This window comes from Gallinula chloropus (assembly GCF_964237585.1).
Source record: "Gallinula chloropus genome assembly, chromosome: 10".
NCBI lineage: Eukaryota > Metazoa > Chordata > Aves > Gruiformes > Rallidae > Gallinula > Gallinula chloropus.
Genome location: NC_140095.1, coordinates 2,231,122 through 2,245,066, shown reverse-complemented (window position 1 = coordinate 2,245,066; position 13,945 = coordinate 2,231,122). Strand labels below are relative to the sequence as shown.

At 44.9% G+C, this 13,945-nt stretch overlaps 1 protein-coding gene across 1 annotated transcript in view; it reads left to right on the top strand.

The window, feature by feature from the left end:
• LOC311195313 (nischarin-like) overlaps positions 1-12,875 on the top strand; it is a gene marked incomplete at its 5' end in the record, with an annotated part of 198,895 nt that extends 186,020 nt beyond the window's left edge. Inside the window, 4 exon segments of the mRNA XM_084268692.1 lie at positions 6,002-6,110; positions 9,264-9,385; positions 10,236-10,294; positions 11,522-12,875. Of these exon segments, the coding sequence (XP_084124818.1) occupies positions 6,002-6,110; positions 9,264-9,385; positions 10,236-10,294; positions 11,522-12,413 (1,182 nt within the window). The 3' untranslated portion in view covers positions 12,414-12,875.
• Positions 12,876-13,945: the final 1,070 nt, after the last annotated feature.

The window sequence follows — 13,945 nt, the reverse complement described above, 5'->3', positions numbered from 1 at the left end:
AATTCCTTGGTATGTTTTAGTGCAACCAGTCAGGAAGTTTGTGTCATTTCAGTGAGCCTTGATAGAGTGTGTTGAATGCATCACTTCACCTGTCTTAATGTTGTTCTTCCAGAATTCAGGAAACATGAGACCTTCTGGTCAGTTAATGAAAGGATGTGCTTTTCTGAGGCTGACAGCTGACAATGAAATGCACTACTGCAACATCTCTAAGTGGCTCACCAGGAGCAGGAGGCGTGTGAAATGATTAACCCATGCTGGCTTTGTTTTGAGGGACAGGAGGCTGAATGCTGTGCTGTGATTCTGGCTGGCTGAGGTGATAGGTGAAGCGTGGTTCAGATTGTTCTGGCACAAAATTAACTTTAGGTGAAGCCACTTCAGAGGGGGCACTCAGCAAATTGTGGAACACTTTAAGGAAGGTCCTGAAGAACTGTTCCCTGACTCTGTAGTGCCTGTAGCCTCACTAGTGCCAAAATCATTGATGTCTGACCGCTGTATGTGAGTGGAACCTTGTGGTGATGTGCAGCTGGACTCTGGGACTTGCTCCCACTGAAGCCAAAGGGAGTTTTAGTCTTTGGAGAACTCTGCTTATCAGGAAAGCCGATGCTCTCCTGTCTGTCAGGTCAAACTGGTGTCCTTAAAAGGAAGAGGAGGAAGATGTTAATTCCACGTGTGCATGTATTCTGACTGCTGTAATCCACATGTGCTCTTGGGATGCTGTCAGAGGAGGCTTTTGGATGCTGTTTCCTAGTGTTCCTGGAAAGAAATGGGATTGTAAAAATGTTGCCAGATAATGCATTTCCTGCCCTGGGAGCTTGCTCTGGTGGTAGTGTGGTGAAAGTCCTCAGACTGTCCAAGAAAATGCTGCAGCTTTGCACATCAGCAGCTTAGCAAAGGATGTCAGGTTTGTCTGTTAGATGGTAGGTGCTGCTTTTTCTGGTTAGAATAAGTCTGAGCTGCTATTGAACTTAGGGATATCTCAAAGTTTAGCAATTTCTATGTTGTATAAATGAACTTTGGTTCCAGCCCTGTTAAGAGGGAAATTTGCCATTAGTTGCGTTGGGAGCTTAAGGCTTGAATGCAGAGAGTGCCTGTTTGAACACTTGGATTATTCTGGTGTTAAAGAAAATTTATCTGAATTCAGTGCTTCTAGTTTAGAAGCAAAAAGGACATTGTTTTGGTGCCTTAATCATGAGCTTAGAATATAAATGACAGAGATGAAATCGCTGACATTAGGTTTTGCAGGTACCATTTGCTCTTTGGTAACTGGGGCAGCGTTGTGTTCGATACCATCATCCTGTGTTTTTCAGGAGAGCAGCTCTGAATGGCTGGAGAAGTCTTCAACATCAGACCCTTGCAGCTATATGCTGTCACTCTACAGTTGCTGCAGGGGAAGCCTACGTGTGCTAATGGAGATGCCAAAACTGATCTAGGTCATATTCTAGATTTTACCTGTCGACTCCAGTATTTCAAGGTGAGCCATGTTTGCACAAGTACTGGCGGTGTTTCTGCCAGAGTGATGGGATTCTTGGCATGCTTCTGGAGCCTAGTTAGAATGCACAAGATCTTTACTGGCAGTAAACACCTGTAAGCATTTAGAGCTGGGTGTTAAACAGGTGCTTATTCTACCAACCTTCAACATAGTTCTCTAAGGAAGACGTTGATTCTGCCATGTGATGACATCTCTTCAGCGGTGCCCTCTAGGGTTTCTGTGACAGAGCCTTACTGGGTGCTGATAGGCAGGAAGGAGGCAGGAAATATTCATTTCAGCCTTGCATTCTTTGACAACACTATGGCTAGGCCAGTGCATACAGATGCATACATGCATGTGTGTGTAAGTCCTGTCCCCTTTCTCACCTTTAACTGTATTGGAAAGTTTAAAAAACCCCAAACCAAACTAACAAAACCATCAGTTTTAGAGATGAGTGGCCCAGAATTTCCAGGAAAAATGCCATTACAGAACAAATGTAAAATGGCCTCAGAGAACTTTTGTCTGGAACCAGTTTGATGTTTTGTTCTTCTACCAAATCAGTGAATTACAAAGACTTGTGCTGAGTAGCTTTTTTAACACTGCTTGCTACAGGTCAGTGTCTTTTCAGCCCTTTTATTACATGAAGAATTTCCTTGTAACTGTGTGGTATGTTCAAAGATGAAACGAAGCAGTGGTTTGGGTAAGGTGCACTGGAGGGCTTGGAAAGTTTAGAAAGCAAAACCACAGCTCTACTGTTCTTCCTGTGGATCTTCAGTTGCCTTTGCCATCCTCTGTGTGTAGAACCTGTTGTTCAGAGGATTCTCTGGGTGGAGAAGAACATATGATTTAGAAAAATATTATATACAGCATATTATTTAGAAAAATACTTGAGAGTTTCTGGCCCTTCTGAAAGCTTGTGAGTGGGAGCCTTCAGAGTTTATAAGATATATGTAAGACCAAAAAAAACCCCCAAACCTTAAGAGATTTCTCCCAAAATTTTATTCACAGCAACCAGAACTGCAACCGCCTGCCTTTTGCACTGGTGCCATGTGCTCTGGCCAGAATGCTATGGGCACATGGGAAAACTAGATGCCTTTTTATGAGATGGTCTGATGCTTTCTTCAAACCCATCTTGTCAGTGCCTTGGACTTCATCCCCTGGCTTTGATTGGAATGTGCTTCTGTTACTCCTCGAGAGCTGAATGCGTGTGGCTTCTTCTCTGGGCTGTGATTTGGCAAGGGTCTGAGGAGCGTACCTTTCACAGTCCCTCTCTTCCTTCCCATTCTCCAGCCTGGGTTGGCTGCCAGTGTTTGGGACTCCCTCCCTGTGGATCTAAAATCATTCTGACACACTCAGCTCCTGCTTTAAGACCTTTAACTTTAATCTGGGTGATGATAAGGCTTAGGGATCTTTCTTCCATAAGGTCATTTGGATTTCTTGTGAAACAATGGGCTTTCACCAAAGATGCAGGTAACATATTTTTAGGGTGCTTGTCTTTAACAGGAAATCCTGGTGCCAGAGGCCTCTGAGTTTGATCAGTGGGAGCCAGAGGATGCAACTTCAAGCTGTCCAGTGACAGCAGTTATCCCAACTTGGAGAACTTTAACAACCTTGGATATGAGTCACAACAGCATCTCTCAAATTGATGATTCAGTGGTAAGAAATCTTTCTTCATTTGTGTGTGGGGGGAAAGAATGGCTGGTCTTCTGTGTCACATGACTCAGCAGGGATTTTGCAATTTCTTCATGTATCTCTCTTCTGAAAGATTTCCCCTTGCACTGTCCGTGCTTGAGCTCCACAAGGTAATGATGTGGAGATCAATGCACTGCTCAACTTACTCTGATTTTTAGTTCTGTAATCTTTATCCAGGGTTCTGTGTAATACAGACAGGCCTGTTTGATGAGCTGGAAAGGCCTCTTAATGAGTTTGATCTGTAGTTAGTGGGGCTAAACTGGGGGCAACTTGCTTGTCATCAGTGAGAACCCAGGTTTCAAATGCAAACGTGACCGTGCTCATCAGAGTAATCTGGTTCTCTCACGAGCAGGTGTCTGCACTCTGGCTGCACTAGAATGGGTGCAGAACGCTTTTTACTGCTGAAAGCTGAGAAGAGGGTCTGTGCCTTGGAGAGTTCCTGCCCTTTGCCTGTTAGTTGTTAGTTGGTTGGTGAAGGAAGTACAGCCAGGTTTCTAAGCTAAAACGCATTTAACATGTGCACCTTTTCCCTTCTAGAAATTAATTCCCAAGATTGAGTTCCTGGACCTGAGTCACAATGGGGTGTCTCTGGTAGAAAACTTACAGGTAAGGGATGCTTTTGAAGGTGATGTTTGCCAGGCTGCCCAGGACCTTCCAAGACAGAATCCTTTTGCTAAAGGATTTTGCCACTCATCTTGCAGAGAAGAGTTTAAGCCCAAATAGCTTCCTAGCATCAAGCCCTCGTAAGGGTGCATTTCTTACTTGCCAACACCGACATGCAACATGTAGTTCTTCACTAAATTCAGTCGTTGCTGGCTGTGTCAATGGCTTGGGAAAAATAGAGTGGAGGAAGTTCCCTTTCCTGCAGGCTTAATCCTGTGTAATGAGCAAGTTCGTGTTGTGTTTGTCAGCTGGGCAGCATCCAGCATGAGCAAATGGACAAGCCTTTGATATGGTTCAATTTTAGCAAATTGGTGTGTGACCTGGATTTTCTGTGCTCTCGTAGCATCTTTACAACCTTGTTCACCTGGACTTATCCTACAACAAGCTGACATCGCTGGAAGGTGTTCACACAAGACTGGGAAACATCAAAACTCTGAATCTAGCAGGAAATCAGCTGGAAAGGCTGTGTGGTCTTAACAAGCTGTACTCTTTAGTCAACTTGGATCTGAGCAACAACAAAATCGAACAGGTGACTACTGATTTTAGTGTCAGATTGCTTTAGAACACAAGTGATTCCTGTTAGAGGGTGAAAGTGCAAATAAAGTGGCTGGAGAGAATTTTTTTTCCTGGTTACTGTTTGTACGTAATTTAGTCAAGAAATGCTTAGACTGTGGTGGTGTTCTCATTTAGCCAATCTGTGTATTCATCCTTTTACTGAAAAACTTTCAGATTGATGAAGTAAAAAATATAGGAACCCTCCCGTGCTTAGAAAAGGTGGTGTTATCCAGCAACCCACTGAGCATCATCCCTGACTATGGGACCAAAGTACTGGCTCAGTTTGGGGACAGGGCTTCAGAGGTATGTAAGAACAGCTTTTTCTTTCTAAAGCCTGGTAAGGAAAGTTGTGTGAATGCTCTACAAGCCTGAGGAGTTTTTAGTGGGGGTTGGAGTACGTCTCTAGAGAATGGAACCATGTATACGCTGCTGGGTGTGCTCCTCAGATCTAAGGGAGAGCTTGCCCTGCTTTCACTGGGTAACAGGGTGTTCCTGTTGGAAGGTGCCTGTGCCAGTGGGGTGTGGAGCTTCCCAAGCACTTCTGAGTTTGCATTCAAGTCATGAGGTCTGACGTGGTCATTACCTTGTTTACAGGGTTACAGACATGCACAGCATCTGCATCAAACTATTTATTTATGACATAAGTAACAATAAGTTACAGAGCTGCCTTGTTTTCTGTATTTCTGGATGTTTTTAGCATTTTTAGGTCTGTCTGGATAACACTATCACCACAGAAAAGGAACCAGACACAGTGGAAGTGCTGAAAGCCATTCAGAAAGCCAAGGAGGTGAAACACAAACTGAGCAGCTCTGATAAAAAGGTGAGTTGGGTGCTGTGAGAGCAGAACGTGCTGGGTACAAAAGAAGCCTGTGAGTCCTCTCCAGATTGGCTTTGAGCAGAATTCCTTAAACTCACTTGTCATGGAAGTGTGTGCAGTGTTTGTGCTTTACTGCAGTGTGAGGTTTGAACATCACCTCTTTCTCCTATTTAGATTTCAATGCAGTTTCAGGATGTTCCTTTTTCTGCTGGCTTGGGATAGAGGAAGTGGGAGGAAAAGAGAAAATGGCCTAATGGTACACACAATAAATATGCAGCTGACCTCAACAGCTGTATTTTCCATCTTATACAGAGAGTGCTGAGGTGTGAGATCAGTGCTTGTGTTGCAGAGGACTGAAATGATTTTCCCAGACTTTCTTCTTGCGAGTATTGAGCAATGGGAAAGGATCAGAAGTCTGAATTGTCCTGTTCTCCTGTCTGCTGTGCAGTGGGTTAATCTTGTTCTGGAAATAAGTTGTATTATCAGGAGCTGTGATGCCCCTGCAGCCTAAGAATCCTGTTGTCGTTGTGGTTTGTGAAACTTGCTGCTGGTTTTGTCAGTGCAGGGATCAGTGATCAGAATGACTTCTCTAACCGACTTCTTAGTGGAGTTCTGCTTAGTGGGAAATGGGAACTTGAGAGGGTGTGAGCACCAACGTGTGGCACCCCTCAGAAACCCAACACATTTGGTACTAACGTTCTTTTTACTCAAACTGGGAAATCTTTGTAGACTTGGTGCAGTTCAGGTTCTGACGTGTCCCGTGTGTTTAGGATTTCTCTTTAATTATTGCCTACTTTCTTTATTAGATCAGTGAGGACTCCAGGCTCACCGCTGCCAGCTCCAAACCAAACGGTTCTTCTGTTCCTGTTCGTCCTTCCTCTCCCTCTCTGCCTCGTCCTGTCAGCTCCAGCCAAGGTAATCATGTATATATCCTGCTGCTGGGCTGAGCCTCTGGGTTCTGCGTCTCTGGGCTGCACTGATGTACCTGGATGTTCTGTGTAGGGATATGGGGCTTATCAAGTCAGAGCAGACAGACCCGGCAGCTTTGGCGTAGTGCAAGTGACATGTGACCTGGCAAAGCTGACCTGATGTTCACTGTGGTGTTAATTAACTCGAACAGAAGTTGGGGCACGGGGCTGCTTTTACTGCAGAAAGCAGCAGCAGAGGACTGTATCTCTCTTGCTAGTCTAGATACATGCCTTCAAGGGAACTGTGGCATCTGTAGACACGTTCTAAAACTGCTTCTCTGCTTGTTGGTCTGCACAAGGGGAGCTGGAGCATCTGTTCCATTCCTGCTGTTGGCAAGGGCTGTGTTTCTGTCAGGCCAGAATGGAGGTCGGAAAAGGAGATGAGTAAGAGGCAGTTCTGGAGTTTGGGTTCAGACTGAGCCTGTGATTTCAGCACACTGTTGTGTTCCACAGCACCTGCTGACCTTACCTGAAAATCCCATTTCACTGGATGCTTCAACCAAGGGTACCCACTGCATTAGAACGTAGAACAGTGGCGTGTCTTGCATCTTCTGCAGGGGCCCGTGGGACTGACTGACTGGGAAATTCATGTGTGTCTGAGAAGAGATAAAGATGCTTTTGCTTTTGCCTGAATGAAAGCTTAAAATGCAGTAGGGTGTATCTGGTTGGGGACGACTTTGTAACCATTTAGAAAAGTGATGACAGTCTCCATAATTTGGGGCGAAACAGCTTACTCTTAGCAGTGAATTGGTGGGTGGGGGAAGAGGTCTTTGGAAAGAGTCTGTTCCTGGCATTTCTGCAGAATCAGTAGAGGTCTTAGATCACTCAGTAAAAATGAAGTGATAGCGCTTAAATTAAAGGAGAAGCAATTTAGATGCAGGTTTAGTTGCTATTTATGTGCTTGAGTTGCCTTTGGAGCCCTTCTGGATAACTTTTCACCTCCAGGTGAAATGCCAGGTTCTCCCAAATTAAGCCAACGCTGGCTTTAAAGCATCAAGCATTGAAGTTGCAGGAGTGAGACAGCCTGGCTATAGGGCAGCCTGGGGTTTTATGCAGGGCTAGCTGTAAAGATGCATGCTAGCAGTGGCTGTGACTGTTTAGGTGTTACTTATTGATCAATCATCTTTTTCCATTATTGCAAATGTTTAAGGAGCACATGAATCTTGGAAAAAATACCAAGATCTTTCTGAACTACTTGGGAATTTTACAGGAAAACTGGTGTAAGACTGGGGTTACTGACTGTGGTCCTTTTCCATAAGATTCCTGTAGTAGAGTCTTGAGGAAGGGCTTTTATATTTATAAAAATAAATATAAAAGTGGGATATAAATATATAGTGGGATATTTATAAATATATTAATATATAGTGGGATAGCAAGGAGTAGGACAGGATTAGGACATTCCTCAGCTTTAACAACAGAAATGAATTCTTTGCTACATACCTAGCTATCAAGGGTTGTTTTCAAAATACTGATTTTGAGAAGTCTATTTTTAAAAAAATGGAGCTATGCTAGGCAATTTATTTCATTGTTAGACCTGAAATCAGGAATAATGGAATTCATTTTCTGATGCACTATTTCTGTGAATTGTTTTCTCTGCAGTTTCTCTAGACACCATCTGTTTCACTAGCATTTTATTCAACTTAAACATGTCTTCCAAATGGCTTATGGCAAAGATTAAACATATATAGAGAAGAGAAATCCAGAAATAATGCTGCCCTGTTCTGGTTTTCTTGTCAATTTGAGTTTCCTTCTGGCTAACATGGTTGCTTTGTTCAAGCAGTAAATCTCTCTTGTGCTTCCTCTGCCTGAGAGATGGTTTGGTGTCATCTACTAAACTTTGCCATCAATCCAGAAAGATACAGGCAGGAGTTCTTATGCCTGAGGAAGAAGCTCACATGCAGTGGCTCCTGCAGCTTGGAAGGCCAATGGTATCCTGGACTCCCATCAGAAAAGGGGTGGCAGCAGGGACAGGGAGGGGATTGTCCCTCTCTGCTCTGCCCTCAGGAGGCCCCAGCTGGAGTCCTGTGTCCAGAGCTGGGGCCCCAGTACAAGGAAGATGTGGGACTTGTGGAGAGGGGTCAGAGGAGCCACGGAGATGATCAGAGGGCTGGAGCAGGGGCCCCTACAGAGAGAGGCTGAGGGAGCTGGGCTGGTTCAGCCTGGAGAAGAGAAGGCTGTGGGGACCTCATTGCAGCCTTCCAGTCCCTGAAGGGAGCAGAGAAACAGGAGGGAATCAGCTTTTTGAAAGGGCAGACAATGGCAGGACAAGGGGGATGGATTAAAGCTAAAGGAAGGAAGGTTTAGGACAGATATTGGGGGGAAGTTCTTTCCAGAGAGAGTGGTGAGGGGCTGGAAGGGGCTGCCCAGAGAAGGGGTGGGTGCCCCATCCCTGGGGGTGTTCAAGGCCAGGTTGGCTGGGGCCCTGGGCAACCTTGTGTAGCTCCAGGCCTGGAGGTTGGTGTCCCTGCCTGTGGCAGGGGTGTTGGAGCTCTGTGATCCTTGGGTCCCTTCCAGCCCAGCCCATGCTGGGATTCTGTGATTGGAATTCTGTTGTTTATTTGCACGTACATTGTACACGCGTGAGCGGGCCGGCTCGAGGTAAGATCATTTCCTTGAGTGGCATTTGAGGGACAGGACCTTCTGAGCCAGGTTAAAGGTTTTACAGATCTTCTGCTTGTTTGCTTGACGCCTGCAAAAATGGGAGTGAATGCTGTGAAGCTCACAGACTGCTCTGCTGTGGCTTTGCCAGCCTGGCAATGCTTTGGTAACACTCAGGGCAAGTTTCAAGGAAATGGACCAGTTCTGTTAAAACTAAATCACATGGAGAATTCTCACACAAGATTTTGAGATTTAAATTGGTGGTTAGCTTAAAAAATGAGCTTTAGCAGTCTTCAGTGCACCTTCCAGTGCACTTATGGATACTAAAATTGTGCCTGGTTTTGTTCTGTCCTGGCTGTTCTGTGAAGAGACCCTGCAGCTTTAATGACTGATGGTCACATTTTGATGATGCAATCTTAATTCTAGTTGTTTGACAGACACTGTTAGACATTCATTTTGGTTTTACTTCAGCAATTTTAAAAGGTCTTTGTATTTCTTCTAGAAATAATTTGTGAAGAAACAGTCCTAGCCAGCAGTCTTTTGCAATCTGGTAGTTTGACTCCTACAGACTATACAGTTCCCCAGAGATATTTTGAAATACCAGACTCTGGATGTAAAAATCAGATAATTGCTACACTTGTGTTTATTTTATGGCAGTTTTAATGTGGTAGTGTTTGTTTTTTTTGCAAGCTAATTTCTGATATTAAACTTATGTTGTTATAGTAATCCACAGCAAAGGTATTTTCATTCTCTGAGCTGTTATAATTGAGAAAGGAGGTAGCCCCAAATTTGAGTGGTGGGTTTGGTCCACCTTGTACAGTGAGTGCATGATCTGAATTCACCAGAGTTGCAGAGAATTGTCGCTGTCAGGACTGAGATGTTTACCTGGCATTAGTGTCTCATTCAGTGTGCTCTGAGATGCTGAACTGCTCTCTGAACTGAGCAGTTCAGCACCTTTTGGAAGACAGTTCTCTTCCTCAGAGAGTGGAAGAACCTTCTCTCTGGCAATAGGTGTTGGCCTAATTGGTCTCCTTCAAACTCCAGCTGTTTAACTTCTGCGTTGTGATGTCATTTTTGATATAGGAAATGCCCTTCATATGCCTGGCTTCAGGGCATGAGACAGCCAGCCCTGAGGGACTCTGCCTCTGCTGCCAGCGTGGCTGGGCTTTCTCCAGGGCCTTTGCCTTTTCGCCTGGCTGTGCGCTGCTGCTGAAGTCTGTAGTGTGCTGAAAGGCCTACAGGCCACATCTGTTCTCACTGCGTTCCTGGCTGCCTCAGAGTGCCCAGCCTGAACTAAAAACCTGGTGTGTCAGCATCCTCACAGGTCAGCTGTTCAGCTGCCCACGGGTACAGCAGTCAGGACTCAGCAGGGAGCTGCTGGCCTTAAAAAGCAGGAGCCAACGTTAACTTTGCTTTTCACTTCTGCTGAAATCTGGCAGCAGCTGCCACTGCCTGATGGTTCTTTGTTCCGTAGGCACCTGCCTCTCTGTTGGATTCCTGTAAAGCACATGGAAGTGACCCCAGATGTGGTAAGTGAGACTCCTGAGCTCTGGCTTAAACCCCCATCAGCTTTTTGAGTCCCAGTAGTGGATGGTGCATTTCAAACCCGGCTTTAAGGCAAACCAGTGTGTCTGGTTGCACGCTGCCTCTAGTTGTTTTCAAGCGAAATCAGTGCTAAGAGTATAAAGTCTTTGTAACCTTTGAACCCTGGAATAAAGTCAGTGGCTTCAAGCCAGTGATTTGCAAAGTGCCTGTTGGGTTTGGGAAATGGAAGATGAGCTGAACACTTTATTTTTAACTTCTGATAAATTGCACACTCCCAGCCTCTCAACCAGTGGCTGTGCAGAGTATGAAGATCACAGAATCACAAGGTTGCAAAAGCTCTTTAAGATCATTAAGTCCAACTGTTCCTGTCCCAAGCTAAACCAGATCCCTGAGCACCTCATCTACCCTTTTTTATAAACCCATCCAGGGAAGGTGACTCAGCCTCTCCCTGGGCAGCCTGTGCACAGCCCCACAACTCTGCCAGGGAAGAACTTTGCCCTCCCATCTGCTCTGACCCTGCCCTGGCGCAGCTTGAGCCCATTGCCTCTTGTCCCATCTCCTGTCCCCTGGCTGAAGAGACCATCTCCCACCTCTCTGCACCCTCCTGGCTGGGCAGTGGAGGTGGGGAGAAGGTCTCCCCTCAGCCTCCTCTTCTCCAAGCTGAACACCCCCAGCTCCCTCAGCTGCTTCTCAGAGGATTTGCCCTCCAGCCCCTTCCCCAGCCTGGTTGCCCTTCTCTGGACTTGCTCCAGGACCTCCATGTCCTGTGAGGAGCCCAGAACTGGACCCAGCACTCGAGCTGCAGCCTCACCAGCGCCCAGTACAGGGGCACAATCACCTCCCCAGACCTACTGGCCATGCTATTTTTGATCTAACAAATTAAATAGTTACTATGTACAGACAAAACAATGTATAGACACAAGATGATCTGAAAGCATCTTGAAAATTCAGTGGCAGGACAAAGGAATAATATGAATTAGGAATATTTCTATCAACTAAATGCTGTAAATGTATAAAAGAAATACAGAAATGAATACAACTGCAACCTATGCATTCTTGACTGTTTAAGATGTTTTATGAAATTAGGCTGATGTAACTGCAGTAACAAGATTATACCTCAAAGTTCAGAGCAGCAGCAGCAGCACCATGAGCTGTAGGTAGCTGTGACTGTTTTGAAACTCAGGCTCGTACTTTGCCTTGTTATCTCTTTTGCAGTTTGGATCCTTCAGAGGAAGAACAGCGTGCAGTGCCTGACCCCTGTAACACTGTCATCTTGCCTTTTCATTGTATGTCACACACTGCCACAAACCAAGATTTTACCCAGCACCTTTCTGCCTTGATAGTGCAGACTGTGCAGAGATCCCCCCCCTCCTGCTTTACAGAGGAGAAAGGGAGCCCTCTGGGTGACACCAAGACCACAGACAAAGAAGATGGCTCTTTTGAAATGGGGCTTCACGAAGGAGATGAGACTTCTGAGTTCAGCACTACTTCAGATCTTCGGCCCTCTGACCAGGGAGCAGTGGAGAGTGTTGCAATAGTCAAAATTCTCTGGAGTGTTTCTATTCACATTCATAAAGGCCTCAAGCAGTTTGCTTCCTGTTTGGTTTTGACTGAAGATCTGCCAGCTGTGTTTGAGATTCCTTGTCAGGAATTGAGAGGAAATTGCCAGCACATCCCTTCTGCCTTGAAGCTGGTGCTGTCTTTTCCATATACTGATCTTCTGGAACTTGGCTTTCTCCTGCCAGAAATCTGTTTAACCCTGAAGCTGACAAATGGTGACAACTGCTTGTTTGTTGTTTCAGACCCCCAGAACCTGCAAGACTTTTATTCCTGTTTACACATGCGTTGCTCTCAACAGTACCCGTCAGTGTTAGCAAGCTCCCTGTTGTACTGTGGACCAGCAAACCTCCCAGAGTTTCTCTGCCAGCTTAGGGAATTGAATTGCATTTCAGCAGATGATGTTGAAATAAAAGGTTGTTTCCCAACATACCTTGTTTATGGGAAGAAAACCTGTGTCCAGGAACTCCTGCACCAAGTCCTGTTTCTCTGCTCCCTTCAGGGACTGGAAGGCTGCAGTGAGGTCCCCCCACAGCTTTCTCTTCTCTAGGCTGAACAAACCCAGTTCCTTCAGCCTCTCTTTGTAGGGGAGGTGCTCCAGGACCATTTGTCACATCTTAAAGGGAGGGTGATGAGGTTGGAGAAGTTCAAGTTGGAGCTCCACGTCAGCTTTTCAGAGCAGCCCCTCGGTGTGCCAGTACTGTGCCCTGAGAGCAGCGTTAAATATGTGTGTGTTTGTATCAAGATGACCACATTAAATTTAAGCAGAAAGAAATGGCAATTTAACTGGCACAGATACACAAGGCTGAGATAATCTCTAAAGGTTTGAGGCTGCTATTAAATTTGTTCCTCCTTATTAATTTGTGGCCAAGAGGATAATGAAAAACCAGCGACTCTAAAGTTGACATAAAGAGTAAGAGATATACAGTTGGCGTGGGTAATTTTATGCGCTGTCAAAGTGAAAAGGCTTTGCTAAATGTATGTAGGCAAAGATACACACTGTCATCTTAATGAGCAATTAAAAGATGGACTCCTAATAATTGAATCACGACTCTTGTCACATCTGTATTTGTTTAATATCTCCAGTTTTGGTTGAATCTGGGTTTGAGTTCCTATTTTAATCAGGTCTGATTTAGGTTCTCGGTTCAAATAACTAAAAGTGATGAGCATGAATCTTGTTGTCCTATTACCTCCTCAGCTCCTTGCTTGCAGTGAATACAATGTTCTTTTAAAAACTCGTGTTTAATTACTGCATTTAGAGAGCAGGACTGGACAAGGGGTGGGTGGGTGATCCGCTGTCATTCAAAGTTTGAATTTTTGAAGATGAACCCTTCTCCTTCCCTTCTGAGGAAGATTTTGGAAGTACTTCAGGAGGCTCAGAGGGTTGCCAGTTAATTCCTTTACTGGTAGAAATCAGGGAGTCTTAGTGCATCGCTCTGTTGTGTTGTGAGTTTGTTTGGAGGGGTTTTTTAATTAAAAACAAAAAAAAAGCCCAATAAGAGAAGACCATCTGTTCTTCAAAACTCTTTCCCTTAAACTAACCGCCGTGGTCACCCTCGAATGCTATCGTATCTTCAGTGACACGGAGTTCTGCCTTGCCAATCTGTTGTTTAAAATTTCTCATCAACTTCCTGAAGTCGCATCAGTCAAAGCTGACAACAAGTTGCACATTTCCAGCTCCTCTCACCCAAGAACGCGAGACCGCGGCTGGCCCAGGAGGTCTCTCTCCTTCTTCACAGACCTTGGGTTTGCTTCTGTTACATGAAACATACTTCAGCAGCTTCCATCCCTCTAAACTTCCAGGGTGGGGTTTTGTTTTTTTTTTACTTTCTTGCTTGTTTTCTGGTTTTAATATCTATTTTTAAACTGAGAGGAGCAGAGGATGCTTAATTCCCCTTTCAGCAAACTGGTTATCCTGTATTTTGAGAGAAAAAAACTTGAAAACTTGATTTCCCCCTTTTTCTGCATAGGAATCTTCTCCTCAAATCTGTCTTTAAAATCGTTCATTTATCTTTTCCTTATGCCTCCAGTCACTGTTTTTTGGGCCCCTCCAATTCCCAGTTCAAAGGAAAGCAACAATTA